This window comes from Micropterus dolomieu, linkage group LG22, assembly GCF_021292245.1.
Source record: "Micropterus dolomieu isolate WLL.071019.BEF.003 ecotype Adirondacks linkage group LG22, ASM2129224v1, whole genome shotgun sequence".
Taxonomy (NCBI): domain Eukaryota; kingdom Metazoa; phylum Chordata; class Actinopteri; order Centrarchiformes; family Centrarchidae; genus Micropterus; species Micropterus dolomieu.
The window spans coordinates 7,911,577-7,929,358 of record NC_060171.1 but is presented as its reverse complement, the minus strand read 5'-3'; the positions used below and the strand labels follow the sequence as shown (position 1 = coordinate 7,929,358).

General features: G+C 39.2%; 2 protein-coding genes across 8 annotated transcripts in view; one reads left to right on the top strand and one right to left on the bottom strand.

Annotated features, from left to right (window-relative positions):
- Positions 1 to 2,390, top strand: part of LOC123961976 (apoptosis inhibitor 5-like) — a 6,881-nt gene extending 4,491 nt beyond the window's left edge. The window contains exons 5-7 of the mRNA XM_046037832.1: positions 1,123 to 1,274; positions 1,658 to 1,864; positions 2,237 to 2,390. Coding sequence (XP_045893788.1) covers positions 1,123 to 1,274; positions 1,658 to 1,864; positions 2,237 to 2,362 — 485 coding nt within the window. The 3' untranslated portion in view covers positions 2,363 to 2,390. The remainder of the gene's footprint in view (positions 1 to 1,122; positions 1,275 to 1,657; positions 1,865 to 2,236) is intronic.
- The window catches only part of LOC123961955 (inositol hexakisphosphate and diphosphoinositol-pentakisphosphate kinase 2-like), a 318,451-nt gene that overhangs the window by 289,338 nt on the left and 11,331 nt on the right, over positions 1 to 17,782 (bottom strand). For all 7 annotated transcript variants that reach the window (XM_046037793.1, XM_046037790.1, XM_046037794.1 and 4 more), the window contains exons 4-16: positions 16,219 to 16,309; positions 15,576 to 15,661; positions 14,768 to 14,922; positions 13,658 to 13,759; positions 13,329 to 13,490; positions 12,036 to 12,157; positions 11,438 to 11,539; positions 11,106 to 11,192; positions 10,771 to 10,846; positions 10,257 to 10,366; positions 8,303 to 8,388; positions 7,649 to 7,774; positions 4,656 to 4,777 (exon numbers count right to left, since the gene is read on the bottom strand). In XM_046037793.1, the coding sequence (XP_045893749.1) occupies positions 4,656 to 4,777; positions 7,649 to 7,774; positions 8,303 to 8,388; positions 10,257 to 10,366; positions 10,771 to 10,846; positions 11,106 to 11,192; positions 11,438 to 11,539; positions 12,036 to 12,157; positions 13,329 to 13,490; positions 13,658 to 13,759; positions 14,768 to 14,922; positions 15,576 to 15,661; positions 16,219 to 16,309 (1,427 nt within the window). The remainder of the gene's footprint in view (positions 1 to 4,655; positions 4,778 to 7,648; positions 7,775 to 8,302; positions 8,389 to 10,256; positions 10,367 to 10,770; positions 10,847 to 11,105; positions 11,193 to 11,437; positions 11,540 to 12,035; positions 12,158 to 13,328; positions 13,491 to 13,657; positions 13,760 to 14,767; positions 14,923 to 15,575; positions 15,662 to 16,218; positions 16,310 to 17,782) is intronic.

Genomic DNA, 17,782 nt, shown 5'->3' with positions numbered 1-17,782 from the left:
ATTAAATTTTCATGCTCTTATCTTTTTTTGTATTATTCTTTACACTTGTTAAAGCACTTTGTAACTTGTTTTTGAAAAGTGCTCTACAAATAAGGATTATTATTATTATTATAAAAAACAAATAAAAATACTTTGAGAAAGGTTTATTTGCACAATAAGAAAACTTATAATTTAAAGATAAAAGAAACAAATGTGCATTGTTCAAAAAGTTTAAGCTAAAAAAATCTGAATCACTTTATTTAAATAAAGACAATTCTACCACAAATTGGTGCAGAAAATATCTCCAGAATGCAGGAAATTAAGTGTTTAGTGCTCAAAATTTTCTAGGGGACCCCCATTTAAATATATTTCAGCATTGAATATTTCATCAAATAGTGTAAAAATATCATCTTATCTTGTTCTCGTGAACCCAATATTGTAAATAGTGCATGTGAGCTAAGTGTATCGCCCCTAATCTGAACTTATGTCTCCACCACTTTTCAACACACTGACGTCCTTGATTCATTTTATCTTATCAAAGTACAAACACTCCCCAAGCTATAGTGTGTTTAAATATGATTGTATTATAATAAAATGTTTTAGTAAATTCATGTAACTTCGTAAATAATTTTCTCGGGCTTAAAAGTAATACAGATTTTCCATTATACGGCAGTGAAGTTGGGGTACGGTAGCTTGTTGTCTTGCAAGTAACTAGCACACTGCTCACAAAACATTTTTCTCATGTAGGCTTATCTGTTTTTAGAGGCACATGCGAGAGCCCTGTGTGGTGTGGCGATGATGAGCAGACTGTAGCGCACACACAGAAGAGTATCTCACACACCTTTTCTGTTTTATTAAATCTAAAATATATGTAATCCTACATGACGAGTTTGCGATTAGATTAATTGTGCAGCCCTAGGAATGACCCCTCATAATATTTAGGATGGGGACCAGAATATTATGTAATCTCCTCAACCTACTTAAACATATGTTTTGACAACATGGGAAATCAATCTGTCAGCTTGCTGTGTATTCCATCATTGGTAATATTCATTGTGCATATTGGGGTTGTGATCCCAATGACTTTGTTGTTATTGACTTGTACTGATACTATCCACTCTACTGCTGTCATTTGGTGTCCAGGTACTCTCGGAGGCCTCTTCTCTCAGATCCTGCAGGGAGAGGACATAGTGCGGGAAAGGGCGATCAAGTTTCTGTCAGCCAAACTGAAGACCCTGCCAGAAGACGTCATGACAAAGGAGGTGGAGGACTACGTCTTTGCAGAGACAAAGAAGGTTCGCATATAGTGTAGAGTTTATCAAAGATGAATGATCCTTTGTCAGTCTGAATGTAACAAAGGTTATTTACATCACTATATGGTGGTCTAGAATCAGGGTGTGTTGGCCAAAGGTGATTGTTTTGGCTCTGGCTGGTAATTTTGCTGACTTCTCAATGTAGGCGTGTCTGAAACTTCTTTGTTTTTAAGATTTGCATTTGTGAGTACATCAACCACTCTCTCCTGGTTTAATATATCTAATTTAAAGGCCATGGTTTTAGTTACCATTTAAAAAAAGGTGATGTCTAGTTTATTGAAGCTATGTTAGATGGAGCTCAAACAATGGGTATTTGGTGGATGTTGGCATGAGTATGTTGACAAAGAGTCTTGCTGCCTACTCAGGTAATGGAGGACGTGACTGGAGAGGAGTTTGTGCTGTTGATGCGTGTAGTGTCAGGCCTGCGGGTGCTGCAGACAGTGAACGGGCGGCAGCAGCTGGTCGAGCTGGTGGTGGAGCAGGCTTTCCTGGAGCAGGCCCTCAACCCAGCTGACCCCGATACTGTTGACCGCCTACTTCAGTGCACGCGCCAGGCCCTGCCCCTATTCTCTGTGAGTATAACTGGTGGTTACATCAACCAAATTCACTGATCAAATCACGTTCAAAAAAATAAATGAAGCTACTGTTGTGCAACAAATAAAGTTCACTAATCAGTAAAGCATAAAGTTGCATCTTTGAATCGACTGTTACAAAAATAGTTATTTTTTAGTTACAAAAATAGTTTGCCATTACATCAAACAAAGAAAAGTTGTACATTTGCATGAAAAAGGACTGAGACAATGAATTATAAAAATAGTTGAATATTTTCAGTAGATCGACTAATCAATGTACAATTTTATAAAAATATATGTAAATAAAATACTTGTTGCATATTCTAATTGGCATTAATTTTTAGTTAATCGTGTCTTTCTTCTGTCTTGTAGAAAAATGTCCATTCCACACGTTTTGTAACCTACTTCTGTGAACACGTCCTGCCCAACCTCAGCACCCTGACAAGTCCTGTGGCTGAGCTGGACATTCAGTTGGAGGTGAGTTCTTCATTGTACTGACTAATGAGAAATTGGCTCTTGGACATCATTATTTGGTCTTACCAGCTTATTCCAGCACATTGCAGCAGGTTTTACAGGATTTCTGGTTTGTCAGATGTTGTTAGCATTGGGGGATTGTGGGATAGTTGAAATCAAATCTAAAAGTGGACGCAGTGTTTCCCCTATATGCATTCATCATGACCGCCGCTACTAAAATTTCCCACGATAATTAAACTATGCGCTACAAATGTTTTCACTCGCACCCTGTGGGAGCACGGCAACACTCAATACTTGGCTCGCTTCCTCTCGTTGTTCTATACAAAACATCTACGTGACAGATGCTGTTATAACAGCGTAATTCCTGTAAGGAATCAGGAGGTGCGTAGTGAGTGTTTGATTGTCCGAGCGGCAGAAAGTGACGGTGAATGCGAGCGGAGGAAAAAATTCTGGCAGTAAATGTACGGTGTTGGTTACAGTGTGTCGGCTTCTCAAGACCAAGAAAAGTCTGTTGTTTCCCCACCTGCTGAAAAAGTGAAGCCTGTTAGCACTAAGTTAGCTAACATCCCCCCTCCCCTTCAGACTGAGCTGAGCAGGAAAGCTTCAACAGCAGGCTGCGTCTTTTGGCTGCTATGTAACTTAACATTAGCTCAAGAGAAAGTAACTGGTAGCTGTATTTTATTACTGCCTACTTGTCCAATGTTGAGAACATCAGTAACAATCTGAGAGTAAACTGGTGTAACGTTAGCCTGCAGCTCTGTCCTGTACAGACTGGTTCAATTATTTTTCAGATGAAAGAGTGGTTGTTAGGAAAAGAAAGGCCGGTGGTGACTGGAGGAGCTGAGGTTAGTAAATCAAATTAGTGATGCAAACTAGTCCTTTTAAGCTAATGAGTAGAGGTTTCTTTTTGGATTTTAATGTGCAAATAAAATGCACCTCAGAAGAGAGGTTTCTCATGTTGCACACAAAAGGCAAAAAAAAAGCAAAACATGAACAATCGTATCTATAACGATTCTGAGGTCATATTAACAGGGTTTTAGGGGGTGATGTTCAAAACATGCTGTGCAATAAATGTTAAATCACTGGAGAGCATCATAACCAAACAAATAACTTTTCCCAAATCTAAAGTTTGTAGTTCCTCCCCAGTTGACTGATCTTTTGCTGTTGGTTTTTTTATTATCTGCTCTAGCTTTTCCAACTCTTTGCTCAGCTATATGGTGAAAATAATGGCCCGATGTGAAATTACAGATTTGTCATTGGAAAACGTAGAACTTTCTTGGGGGAGGGGCCCCAAACTATTCTGACGTGCATCGCATGCTCATGGACACAAAAGCAATACTGCTGAGACATGTTGTGTTGGGGTTTTATATTCAGACAAAAATTCCTCCGCTGCTATAACTCCATCCTAGGGGAAACACTGTCCACTATACAAATTGATGAAAAGTACTGTACCAGAAAACCCAATGATGTGTGTTTTATGTTTAACTTTCTTGCCTAACCCTATTCCATGCAGGCCAATCCGAACATATAGAAAAGTAAGCATGCCATAACTACTGTACAGTAATATTCCCATATTGGGAGTCACAGTATATTTCATTAATTCATCACATAAAGAGGTGGTATTATGCTAATTTTCAGGTTCAAAACCCTATTTAGGAGTTGTACCAGAACAGGTTTACATAGTTAAAATTTTTTAAACACATTTCTTGTCATACTGCACATTGCTGCAGCTCCTCTTTTCACTCTGTGTTGAAGGCTTTGTTTTAGATATGGAGTGATACATCTGGTCTCTAAATGATCTTTGTTGGGAGTTTCACATGCACAGTTCCTGGTTAAGGACTACTAGCCAATCAGAAGGAGAGAAGGGCGGGCCAATGAGAAACCGGTAAACACGACTTTGGTTCAGCTGTATATGTTCCCTTTACCAGCTTATCAACATAGACTGGAGCAAGAGTTTCAGAGTGGTGAGTTATTAATCTGTAACAAAAATATCTTTTATCCATCAAGTTTTAACTGAGCTCTGTCTCTACATCACAGTAACAACTTTATGTCCACTGACTGCCTGGAGGGTAGCTAGTGTTTGGAAGGGAGAGGTGGTGTGTGCTGCAGTTCAGTGTTTTTCCACCGGTGTTTTTGAGGGTGTGTCGGAGTAGCTGATTGGCGAGCGTTATATGACATGCATTTGGGCTGGACTTTGGGCTTTTTCACTTTGCAAACCTATTACATGCACAAAAAAGGTATATAACTCAATAAAGGAGAGGGGAAAAGGCCAAAAAGCATAATACCGCACAAGTGCTTTAAGTAACATCAGTCTTACCTTTGCGAAAGCAGCAGCTGTCATCTGCACCCGGCCTTCATCTGAGGCATAGATTTTCAGGTCGTGGCGGTAAGTGCTGTGCAGGCGCAGGAGGCCACAGCCTGGAAACCCAGCATAGTCACCTGGAAGATTGTACACAGAGTGATGCATCATGGTTAACTGGGCTGGTTACAGGTTGCTGGTTAGTGTACAATGCTTTTCTTAATGAAGGAACTACTGAGTCAGGGAGGTAGTTGAAAGAAAAGAGAAAAAAATAAAAGGTGTGTTGATTGTCCCGAAATGTACCAAGGATTTCCATTAAAAAACACAGGCGATACAGCACCTGTGCAGGTGCAACATCACTTTCAGTTCAAATGCATTGTCCTCAAAATGCTTTGCAAGCTTTTGATATGGCTCGTTTCACTTTAACATGAACCTAAATGCTTTGGTTTAAGCTATGAATAAAATGAAGTGAAAGTGAAGTGAATACATGTTGAGTAAACCCCAAAAATGACTGGCAGCTCCCCTGGAGATAAAATCAAATACTTTAGAATAAATACAATTCTTTTAACATGCTAAATATACTTGAAGAATACTAATGCGACAGATCAAATCACACTGATGCTTCATGCATTTGTCTCTAGTGTGCAGAGAAATAGCCTGATGTTATGCTATTGGCTACCTTGGGTTATCATGCCTCATTTGACAAGAAAGATCTGGGATGTGTTGGGGACTTACCCCTGTTCTAGGCTCTAATCCAAGCTAACGTAGACTGGCTTTCATCAAGCAAACAACAACATCCCATGAACTCATTTGGGGAAAAAATGCAGCAGGATTAGTGTGAGATGATCCGCGTTACGACACCAGACTGCAGTCACTTTAGCTGCCTGTGTTTGTGTCAGCAAGTTACCATAACATTTGCTGCGTTGGAACACCTCTGGAACACATTAGTGACGACACAAACAATCCACAGCAATCTCAATGTAGGACAAACCGGACTAATCGGCAGGTGAAATGAAACACAATCATGATGAGAGGAGAGATCAGGGCACGTTAGTGGACGGAGCGACAAACGCGCAGAATGAGAGAGGAGTGGAAGAGCGGTGATATGCAGGAAACCCTTCTCTTACCAACGTCAATAGGGGATTCACAGCCGAGGGACCGGCGGTTACCGGCTAGTAGTTTAGACAGCGCGACAACAACAGGTAAGAAGAGAAGAGCAAAGTTAACAGACAAAACTTGTGGTAGAGAAAGATGTATGAAAACAGTGATTGGGATGAGAAAATTTCCTTCTTTTCATAAAAAAGAAGCAGCAAAGAGACAGACTGCATCTATTTTCAGTTCTGCTTCGGGTTGTTTTATAGTGCAGTTCGAAGTTGTTTCTCATGCACTATTCAACAAATAATTAAGAAAGAAAGCCTGAGAGGAAAAGGCTAATCTATGAATGACAGAGGTGTTGCTCAGTTAACTCCGCAAAGTGATCGAGAGAGAGAAACATTAACGTAACAGGCAGGTTTGTCCACTTACTCATTGTATTTCACTTTGGTTAAGAGAGTCAGGGTTACATGTGCTGTGTGTAGTCTTTATATTACAGAGTGCAAAACACCCAACATCACTGCTTGGTGTGGTCAGGCGTATTCCTGTTCACACACAACTGTTTTATAGTGTTAAACAATTGTACACTGCAGAGGTCGTGGCATGTAGCAACCGCTAGATGGCAGCAGTCTTTTCAGCCTGGATAGAGTTCAACTTTTTGAATTCCGTTAATTGTTAGTGTTTCAAAAAATTAGATATAAAAACTGATATAAGATCCTGTTAATCTCCATGATGGTCGTTGATTTGACTCTAAAAAGCAGCAACCTTTCTAACAAAATGTTAAATCCATTGTCCACTTACTCGCTTGTTGTGGTGCTTTTGACCACACCACACAGTCTTCATCAGCAGATGGAGTTCGCTCAGTTGTCATGAAACTTTATTCTGAGCACGTTTAGGACCTTGAGTTAAGATTGTTTTTCCAGCTGCTGTTTCCATGATCAAGAATGAACTGCCGAGCTCAATGGTAGATGTGTATTTAGATGCAGATATTCTAATTCCAATTTAATTTTTTAATTTGCTAAGTCAATTTCTTTCAAGAACAAATAAAGTGCTGAATAATTCTAGTGTGGGTCTTGTTGTGATTTTGACGATTGTTCCATTAAGAAACAGTAAGGCTTAAAGAAGCACATATTTAGCAGTATGTTTGCATGATTGAAAGGTCTTTCAGGCTGAGGTGTTTGCCACATGTTCACTTCATCCAGGCTCCACCTCGTTGCACATTTCAGATTTTCTAGTCCAAGACCCGTGTCAGATATTACACTTATACTTTGTGTTATAAGAGATATTTTGGGTTTTTTTTTTTTTTCAATCACACTTTCACTTACACCATCTGCTGTAGTGACAAACTATGAGCAGCCTCTTCTTGTTTTGTTCTGTATAGTAATTCAACAGAGTCCCCAGAAAATCCACCATTGGAGCACAAAATATAACATCTATGAAAGCAAATATTGAACGGTACGAGAAATGATCCAGTGACTGCGGGAAGCCTGAAATTCTGGCTTGTCGACTCTTAAATAACCTCCGCTTTTAACCTACTTTGACACATTGTCAGCTAACGTTGACACTGCATTGGGCAGTGCTTTGAGTGACTGACAGGAAAGACTGGGTTGTTGTACATCGTTTCCCCTCTTGACTGTGTTAAATAAAAATGACCTTTCATAATGTTTGCGGATTTGTGAATATGTATTTGTCGGGCTTGCACCAAAAAAGAAAACAATTTGGAAACTTTGTTTAATAAATAGTTCACATGAAAAAGATGTTTTTGCATTGAATGGTGGTTTTAAGCAGTTTTTCCCACAGTAACCCAACTGTACTTAAAAAAACAAAAAAAAAAACACACCATTGAAGAACTCAATTTACATCAGAGCTAAAGTAGAAGGATCACAGAGTACATCTATGAGTGTGAGTCCAGTGGGTACCTTGACCTCCAGGGTACATGCAGCGGAAGGCCCTGCCCAGCTCCTCAGCCTGAACCCGGCCTGCAGGTGTCAGCTCCCCGCCCCACTTCAACACAAGCAGCAGAGATGGTCCATCCTTCTTAGAGTCTGAAAAACAGCAGCGTATTGTTATTCATATATATCGGTACAAAAATATTTTACACAACTTCAAAATGTCATAATTAATGTGTCTCCAAGTTGGCATTTGGGATGCTCCACAGGGAAACTTCTATTTACCTAAAGTATCTGAAAGAAGAAATTCTTTAATCTGACGTATTTTGCTGTATGTTAATTTGATTAAACACAATTGAATTCAATAATATACACTATGGTACAATATCACCTTAAAATTAGATTTTGACAATCTTTTGAAGAGGCCACAAAATCAGGTAATAAAGCATTATTCCAGTCATCTTTAAACAAGTCATGTTCCAAAATGTGAATATAATGAGTAATGGTAATGGAATATAATTCTCTATAGTCTATTTCTCACACTAGTAATTTCTTTTACTAAAATATTCTTCCTTTATTTTGTATCACATTAGCGTCCTCTGTTTACATGTGATGTAAACCATATCCACTCACAGTTCAAAAAGAGCTACCGTAGATATAAACACTAATTGTGTGTGTTTGTACCTTCTTCTTCGCTTGAGGCTTTAGGTTGGCCGTTACGCAGGTAGGTCAGCTGGACTTTCCTGTTGATGCCTGAGAAATGGCCGTACCTGGAAAGACAGAACACACACACACACACACACCAAGAAGACAACAAAGTTTTATATGCACATAGACAGACAGACATACAGTAAGGACACACAAATACACAGAAAGAGTATTACCATCTTCAAGGATTTATTTTTAATATTCAACAGCACACATCTGTCCATTCCAACAAATGCTTAAAGAGAAGTCAGAACAAGGCATCAAAATTTCCAAATCTGGCACACTGATCATACACACAACCAAGTACCAGTATTAGCAAATGGTTTAATGATAATTCAGTCACTCAGCGGGTACTTTGGATCAGCTTAAAGACCAGTAGCTGTAATGGACCTCTAAGTTTGATTTCAGTGTGTAATTCCATACACAAAAGAGACAAAGAGGAAGTGCAAAGTGCGTGTGCATGACTACTTTTAAAATGGGGCTAGGTAAAAATCAATGCAAATTTTAATCATTTAATCTTTGTTATTCTTAAAAAGTCACGCACAAACCCATGTCACGAGTAAGAATTTGGCACATCCAGCAGACTAATGGCCGCATAGTGTTCTCTAGTAGGACAGGCAGGTGAGCGGACACCTTAAAAAGCCACATGATGAACCCTTAACCAGGATAAGTAGCTCAGAATACCAGGGAACCTCAACTGCCGTCACACATAAAAGAAACATCACCACACGGCACTGGCAATTGTTAAGTCATTCTTGGTATTTGTTTGCATCTAGTGGAGAATCAAATGGGTGGGGATTACACACACCTATTATTAGGCAGGAGGCATTTCAGCCTAAATAACTTCAGCTGCACGTTAGGAATGCATAGTACACGTCAAAAGGAAACGGCTTTCGATATTTCACTAAATGTATGCAATGTTTAGGAGTTTATTTGACATTTACAAGACAACCTGTGAGTTTTTTTGAAGTGGGTATACTGTGGGTTGAATCACTACTGCAGTGTATGAGAGCAGGTAATAGAGTGACAAACATCTTTCACTGAGGGGGATTACTCTTAAATATAGTTGTAGTCTCTGCGGACTATGTTGCAAACCGCCTTTTACTTATAAAAGTTTTCTTATTGGGGAAGACCACCAGCACATTTCTACAATGAATATAAATGCTGACAAAAGGCTGCAGGAAAGAAGACATCGGGATATTTAGAGTCCACTTATTTGTGGGACTCTAAATAAATGGCATGCACTCACTGTAGCACAGCACACACTGATTCACACATACAGAAACACAGTTAAATCATCAAAGACTGTATGCGTCCAGTGTTAATGGCTAACAATGAATGAATGTTAATGAAAATTATGCACTTGGTGTACAAAACATAAGGAATACCTTATACCAAATATTAATTCAAATTTCTAATCTTGCACAAGCCAAGTTTGTTACCCTATTTACACCCATTCATCTACAATTTACATCTACTTCCTGGTCTGTGTCAGATAAAGAAAAGGTGTTCCTTTTTTTGTACACACAATCCAAGATGACTACAGAAAAGGAGGGTGGTAAAACCTCATCCTTTAATGCGAGAAGGGAGAGGGTGCGTACTGAGTGTCATTCAAGCTGGATTCCCTTTCAAAAAGGAAGGAGGAGGGATAGGTGGGAAGGAGACAAGAGAAACAGATGAGGGAAGAGAAGATAAAGCAACGAGTTAGAGACTCAGGAAGGAGGGAACGAATCAAGGTAAACATGTGCCTGTTTGTGAGTATGACTGAAACAAATGACTGAACCCTGGTGTTGAAAGATGAAACTAGTTTGGGTTTGTGAATCGCAGATGAGAGTGGTGATAAATGGATGATGGCAGGAAACATAAGGATGATGACTGATGTGCGTTTGTGTGAGAGTGTGCGTGTGTGTTGATGTAAGAGTTCACTCACATCTCCAGGACAGTCTTGAGTTGCTCCAGTTTAGATTTCTTCTCCTCAATCTCACAGTCATTGTGCTGGACCAGTTCAACCAGCAGCAGGCGGGCGATATCTAGCACTTCCTGGAACCACACGCCAGTTATCCTTAATTTGACTCGTATCTTTCATTTTACTTGACAGACTAAACACACAATGGAACCTCACACTGTCCACAAATGTCCTTACTGAATACCACATCAAAGACAAGATTGACAGTGAAGATGGCAGCTTCAAAAATGTTTTGTAAAAATATGATACAGTGACAGGATGTATGAGTGGATTTAGACAGCAAATATTTATACAAGAAAACAATAATGTTGTGTGATCCATAATAATAATTATGAAGCTTGATACATGCAAAGGTAATTGTTTCCTCTGAAACCCTTCATTATTCTTAAAAGGATTCAGTCATAATCTAAAAACGAAAAAAAAAAAAGGCAGAGGAGAGGGAGTGTGGGAAAAAGAAAGTTTGAGAGATCGCACTCACCTGCAGCTGTTTTGGCTTCTTCAGCTTTAGCTTTCCGGACTTGTAGCCTCCGTACTTCTCAAATAACTCAAAGAATCTGTGCACAGAACAAAACAGCATATACAGTGAGATTGGATGAGGGCAATATCTTTAAAGTTTACATTTAAAAATAAGAAAGTAAATTTGTTCTCACATAACTCTTATCACCTTAATCTTCTTTCTAGTATTTTGGAGTTGGATGAGGTAAACTGTACAATGATATTTTATTAAAACAATTTCACAACAGACCAAATATTTGAACAATATGCTCTCCTAAAGAAGGAGACACATCTCAATTCTGAATCCAAGAGACTTACAGAGGGTGTCGGACCTCCATTTTCATCTTTTGCTTTGGTGTGCGGTCTCCATGGCGGATGATGGCAATAACACAGCGTAGCTCCATCCTGAATAAATAAAGTGGAAAGGAATTCATTAAAATGCAACAAACGTCCACTAAGACCTTATCCAACCCTGAAAAAACACTGCCCATCGGACACTGTTCATGTCACTGACACCAACGTGACAGATGGGATTTGAGAATGTGTGAGGAAGTCAGTGGGACGGTGATCCAGAGAAAATTTCTGATGCATGGGTTTCCATTTAGAAATGTACTTTACTAAAATTGGCAATTTGTTTTTCCAATACATACATGGTTCCAGAGGTTGTTGGGACGATGGGGATGTCTTCGGCTTCCATTGGGATCGACCAGGGGATGTGGAACTGGGGGGCTAACTCCCTCATCACCATGTTCCTGATGAGACAGAGAAAAGCAATAACAGATTTAATTGGATTAAGCACGTCGGAATCAGGTTAAAAAGTAAATATCACAGAGGGAAAGGACTAACATTTAAGGCCAAAGTAAACATGCTATTTATTCAGCAGGCTCCTTCATGTGCCAATCAGTTTTATTAAAATTTTTTGATTTAAATCTTACCTGAGATATGTTATCCGCAGCCAAGGAAATCGGGGGCATTGAGATAAGCCAAAAAGATTGGTCCACACATAATTCTTGTTGCTACGAAGTTTTTAGAAACTACTGTATGCTACCTGAGCATCACACCTTGAGGGAGTATGTTCATGCTAGTCTCATACATTTACATGTATCTGTGCATGTAAATGGTTTTCTATTCTACGCTTGTGGTCAAAGACTGAAAGCAACTGTTATATTTCTACTCATACTGAATCTGTTTATACATCAGGAAAGATACAGGTCAGTGTTTAATAGTGTGTATGCTGATGTCACCTACCCAAGGACTTTGGCACAGTCATCGTAGTACTTCATGGAGTTTTTGACGAAACTGAAACCGTTAACATCACAGACGAAGGAGTGGCCGTTGGCTCGGAGCAGGTCGAACCCACACACTGTTTGCTAAAAATCACACACAAAATTGAGTTTAAGTACATTTGCACACGCAATAGAGTTGGTTGCCAAAATGTGGAGTATAAAAACACTCTGAACCACAACTTCAGTCTGTTTTTATTAGACAGAAGATGAAGTACACAATTATCATTCAGGTTTTTTAATAATGTGAATGTGTTGACATAAACCCTCTCTTCATTAGAGTAGAAAAAACACTAATGCACTAGCCATTTCTAAGACTGAGAAGCTGTATAAAACTTTAAATGTTTGCACATGCAGTATTTGAACCTCTCAGATTTTTCAGTGAGACAAAAAGAACACAAAAGGTAATTTTTTTCCCCTTTTAAATCGGACTGAAATATTAATATAGTAATATACCATGTTGCAACAGCAGCTATATAAAACAGTGATATCCTGTATAACTATTATTCAGTCAAAGGTTTATGAGTTTTTTCTTGCTAATAGAAGTATTTGTTTGCTGAGGAACATTTTCCATTTGGGCTCAAAATATTTATAGCAACTTGCTTCAGGGAATACTGTGTAATACACAAAGTCTTATTATTAAGAGATGTAGTTACAATATGAGAATTTATGAATTATTGATTTTCTTAAGCTGTAGTCGTCTTTATTTGTTTGTGAGGACTCCAGGGGAGTTTATGAATTCACAGATTCATCCATAATAAACTATGTTACAGTGTGGTATAATGTTAGTCAGAACAGTGTGATATGAATAATTTACATGGTAGCAGGATTTAGAACTAGCAACTCCCATTCACCAACCACATTTGTGTAAGGAAGGATAAGTAAAATAATCAAATACCAACAGTTGTCCACATTTTGGGGATCCACAACTGTCTGTGTTTACAGTTATTGGTTTCAAGATCTTCTCCCTAATCTAAAACAGGTTTAATGAGATGATAGCCCAAGGTCTTAAAGTTCCGTGCAACTAAACACAAGTTAATGTAAAGTTTGTGTTCGCTACCCATGGATTACAGCACATAAAAAAAGGTACCGAGGAGTTTTTGACCATTAATGGCTTAGACAGCAATAAAAAAAAGCAAAGATAAGGACCACAACCATAAATAATGCAGTTTTCCAAAACAAATGCAGGTTTTTAGACAATCTCAAACCCCTTTTCTGCACACGATGCCGCATCCTCTACATCATGACTAAAGTTTACCTTGAAGGCCATGCAGACCTTGCGGGCCACCAGTTTCTCCATGGCGGTCAGCATGACGGGGTAGCGGATCTCCTTCCCCTCACTGTCCCGCTCTACCTTTCCGTCCAGGGCAGGAGATTTTCGGGCCTCTGCATGCGCGTAGTCTGGACCCACTGTGTAAACCTGAAGTATTCAGACAGACACACACACTTTATTTAAGCGGATAATAAGGATTTCTATATTTTACTATGTGGACAACTGTATGATTTATCAGCATGAGTCACTGTTGCATAAAATCAGTGCAAGCTATTAAACACTTCGATCAATAGCCAAGCGAACTTGCACAATACCTTCACATCAGTACCATCTGTGGGCATGAACTCCTCATAGATGTAGGATCCAGTCTTTCGTACATTGCTTTCTGGGGAGTACACACTGCTACGACTCCCAATCTATAGCAAAGAGGCAGAGAGAGAGACATAAGAGGAAGTTAAAGGCATCTGGGAGCCAACCTGTAAATAAGAATCTTATTTCGCCTCATTACCAACTGGCCACCTCCAGGGGCTGAAATGAAACCAACGTGGAAGTGACAAAAACTGTAGCTCATCAAAAGGCCACTTGAAGGTGGATCCAGAAGCAATCAATCCCCACAGAACCCCATGTTAAAATGGCCATTTTACAATAGAAATGTTTACAGCCTGATAAAAAAGTTTGGTCTCTATGGCGCCCTGTATGTGACAACATACTACATGTAACTCACCCATTTAAATAATATTAAGGCTTAATGTTACGCATAATTAAGGAGGTAGCCGCTTTGAGTGACAGGTGGGTGCCCTCTCAGGTGGCTAGTCGCTAGGTGGCTCAGCAACCAGGCTTTATTTGGCCCGCCTCAGCTCCACCTCTGCCCATTTTTGGATTAGCCAGAGTCCAACACTGCCAATATAGTGACTGCCAGAGATGCTGTGAGTCGCCCACATTGAGCTTCACTATGGCTCTTCAGAAACCTATGGGTGACATCAGGGGCTCTATAACTGATGGGCAATCTTGCTGGTGGCAAGTCCGACTATGTTTTGAACAGATAGCGGCAGTGTGGGGATGGTGGCAGAGTGGCGGGAGAAGGGGATTTCGGTAGTAATCTTTACTTATTATCATTGACAGCAACATTGCCCAGCACCACTGCTCTAAAAGTTGCTCCGTTTATCATCAGCTTAAGTCCATGTTTTATACAGTTTATGCTCATTACCCAACTTTTGCTCAAGAATGTTTCTTTAAAGAGAAAAACATTAAAATAATATTCACTGACATGACGGGACAGTGACTGTTTATGTAGCTCAACATATTAATTATCCATGAATGGTAAAGTTTACAAGCATTGTGACATTATGCAACTCCCTGTAAGTATCTCTGGCATCAGCCAATGACAGAATCTTTGGCCCCTGCATTGCTTGGTAGACAGCTACCTTTCTGAAGAGTCTCTGGCTTCCCCCTCCAGCAGATGTTGGGTAATAGATGTAGACATTGTGGTCCTCGGCGCACACAGGTTTCTCCACAAAGGGTTTAGGGAACACCTCCCCGTTCACTTCAACATGGTCATCCACCTCCAGCAGACTACACACTGCACACGGTAAGACTTTAGCTTTAAATTTTACTAGCAAATATTTAACACATACTAAAATAACAAAGTTCAAAAGTAACAGTTATATTACAGATGACATAAATAAACAAATACGTTTACATATTGAATGTATTTAAAATCAATTAATCTCCCTGCTGATCTGGGATTTGAACCACAAACCCTTTGTTACTAGGTGTCTTTATCATACACAGTTTAAAATAAGCCATACCAGCCTGCAACAGTTAATGTTTACCTCAACAGCAAGTGACAAGTCGTTGTCCCCTTCACATCCACTTATACAATAAATCCATTAAATATTTATGCTTTTTATTTAATCAGGATATCTAACATACAGTATCTAATTTCCAATAGGCACCAATAAATGATAAACAGCATTGTAATATTTTTCATTTTAACCATTTAGAATCACAACTTTATATTTATAGAAGTAGACAAAAACAGAATCAGAAAATTAAACTTGAGTTTCTGGTCATTGTAAAGTTACTGATGTGCTGTACGCTGCCATATATCACAGATATATCATCTAATAAATTTTCCATATAATTGATTGGTTTTGTTTTAGTTAGTAACCATAAAATCAGGGAGTTCACACATACAAACTTATCTAACACACAATAAGACCTCTTACTCACCTTCGGGATTGTCGGGGTCTCGGTTTAAAACAGCATAACGAGGTAGGTCAATGCCCTCTTCCTGTAGGATCCGGTACACTTCCCTCCTGACAGGGAAGGAGAACCATAGTGAGTCTACGTGTGCGACTATGATGTGCATGTGTGTGTGTGTTACAGGGGCTGCGCAGTAAATCAGAGATAAAATATAAAAACTATGTTAAAATAGTAATTATGTAATTTCCATTCCCATCATGTGATCACGCCTGTGATTAGGAAGAGAAGAAAATTGCAAGTGCAACAAGTTGGTTACATAAAAGAACGCAGCTGCTGCAATTTGCCAGGGGAGAGACAGTGAATGTGAACGAAGCTGTGTGATTTACATGAGGAAAGTTGCAGCCAGAGATGCAAGTACTTCGAAATTATTCCCATCTCACTGGCTAACCACTGCAAGAATGAGCTTGTCCTTGAGATTAACTGACATGCAAACTCTTGTTGGGAAAACAGTAAAATTGAAAAAGGGACAGGAGGTGGTGAAAAACATATACTGATGCAGGTGCATTGACCATGCACATTGCTTTTATTGAGCAATTAAAATGTTTAATTTTCTGATACCCCTCAATCCTGTGTGTGTGTGTGTGGGTGTGCGCATCTGCTCGAACTATACCTGTCCTGTATGAAATACTGCATGTTGAGGTCATTGATGAGCAGTGGATTCCTGAGTTTGGCGTACTCTACTGCTTTGTCCAGAGGGAAACCTGAAAAATGTAACAAGAATAAAAACTTGTCATCAGCCCATACAGTATTTTCATCAATCCAAACTCAATCAGCATTTACAAATAACGGAAGTAATAACTCATTGATGACACAATTGTAACTCAGCGTATTCAATGTTTCTTTGAGTTTTTTAACTGTGGTTTTAAAAGTGGTTAGAATTATTGAGAGGGTTGAGTTGGGAGTGTGCTGTCACGTACCACTTTTCCAGCCTGCTTGCCATGGTGCTTATTTGCATGGTGCCATTTTCAATATAACTGCACATTGGACTACAAGGTTTAAAAATAAGGATAAATAAGTCATAGAAATAAAACTATTTTACATGGTGCAGTGCTGAAGATAAATTAAGGGGTCACAGCCTGAGGGAAGAAGCTGCTCTAAAGTCTAGTGATACTCCTGTATCTCTTGTCAGACAGCAGCAGGGTGACCAGGCGGCGGCAGGGTGGGTAATGTCTCAAGGGAGGCCAACATCACATTCTGTCTATTGTTAAAAGAAAATTCTCACACATTACTCAACCACTGCTGAGTAGCTCTATCCTAAAAAAACACACAGGAAGTCATGTGTTTACCTTAATGGCCACAGAAACAGCAGTTTGTTTGAAATATTATGTGAAGAAAAGCTGGGTAGCTACTGCCACCTTCACTGATGAGATGGGGGATGACAAAAGTTACTACAGAAACTTTAACAGATTGAAAAAGTCTCTGCACACCTGAATGTGACAGGTGGGTCGGAGGACAGCACAATTTGAACATACATGAGAAAATTTCTGCTGGCATATTTATTAATTTATGATGTTTTGGTCTGGTTGACCTTTATCAGTAGAGCAGAGTAAAGCTTTGTCCCAGACAGAAAAATTTGGTTTGCAAACTGCAGTCAATAGTAGTGAACATTAAATGCAACAAAAATCACATTTAGCTAATGGGATAAAAGACCCCTTGTGTGTGTTTGTGTCACCTGTACAGAAGTAAAACCCTATCCCTAGGTATATCTGATGAATGTCGACCAGACCAACACTGTGAATTAATAATTATTCCAGCAGTATGTCAGACAGTGTGTGGGATGCAATGTGTGGGAGTTTTCTCATTGTTATTCAAGAAAATTCAGGGAACAAGTCTCCTGTCAATAGCACTTTACATTTATTTGAACAGGCTTGAAGCGTTATGTGCGGGGTAGGTTACTTAAGGTTACCTGAGTACAGTTAGCTAGTTACTGGTAGAGGTTTTATGTCACATCGTCTTAAATAAAAACACACAGTCTTAAGGCCACTGTTCTAAATATTTGTTATACTGCTCTGCATGTGAGCATGACAGATATGTCTGTACGAGATGTTTTAGGGAAATATACTTTCCAATAATAACAAAAACACAGGACTCATCCTATGTTCCCATGGTCAGAGCAACCATACAAAAAGCTTAATCTTTTAAAACTGGAACGGAAAAACAATCCCATGTGACTT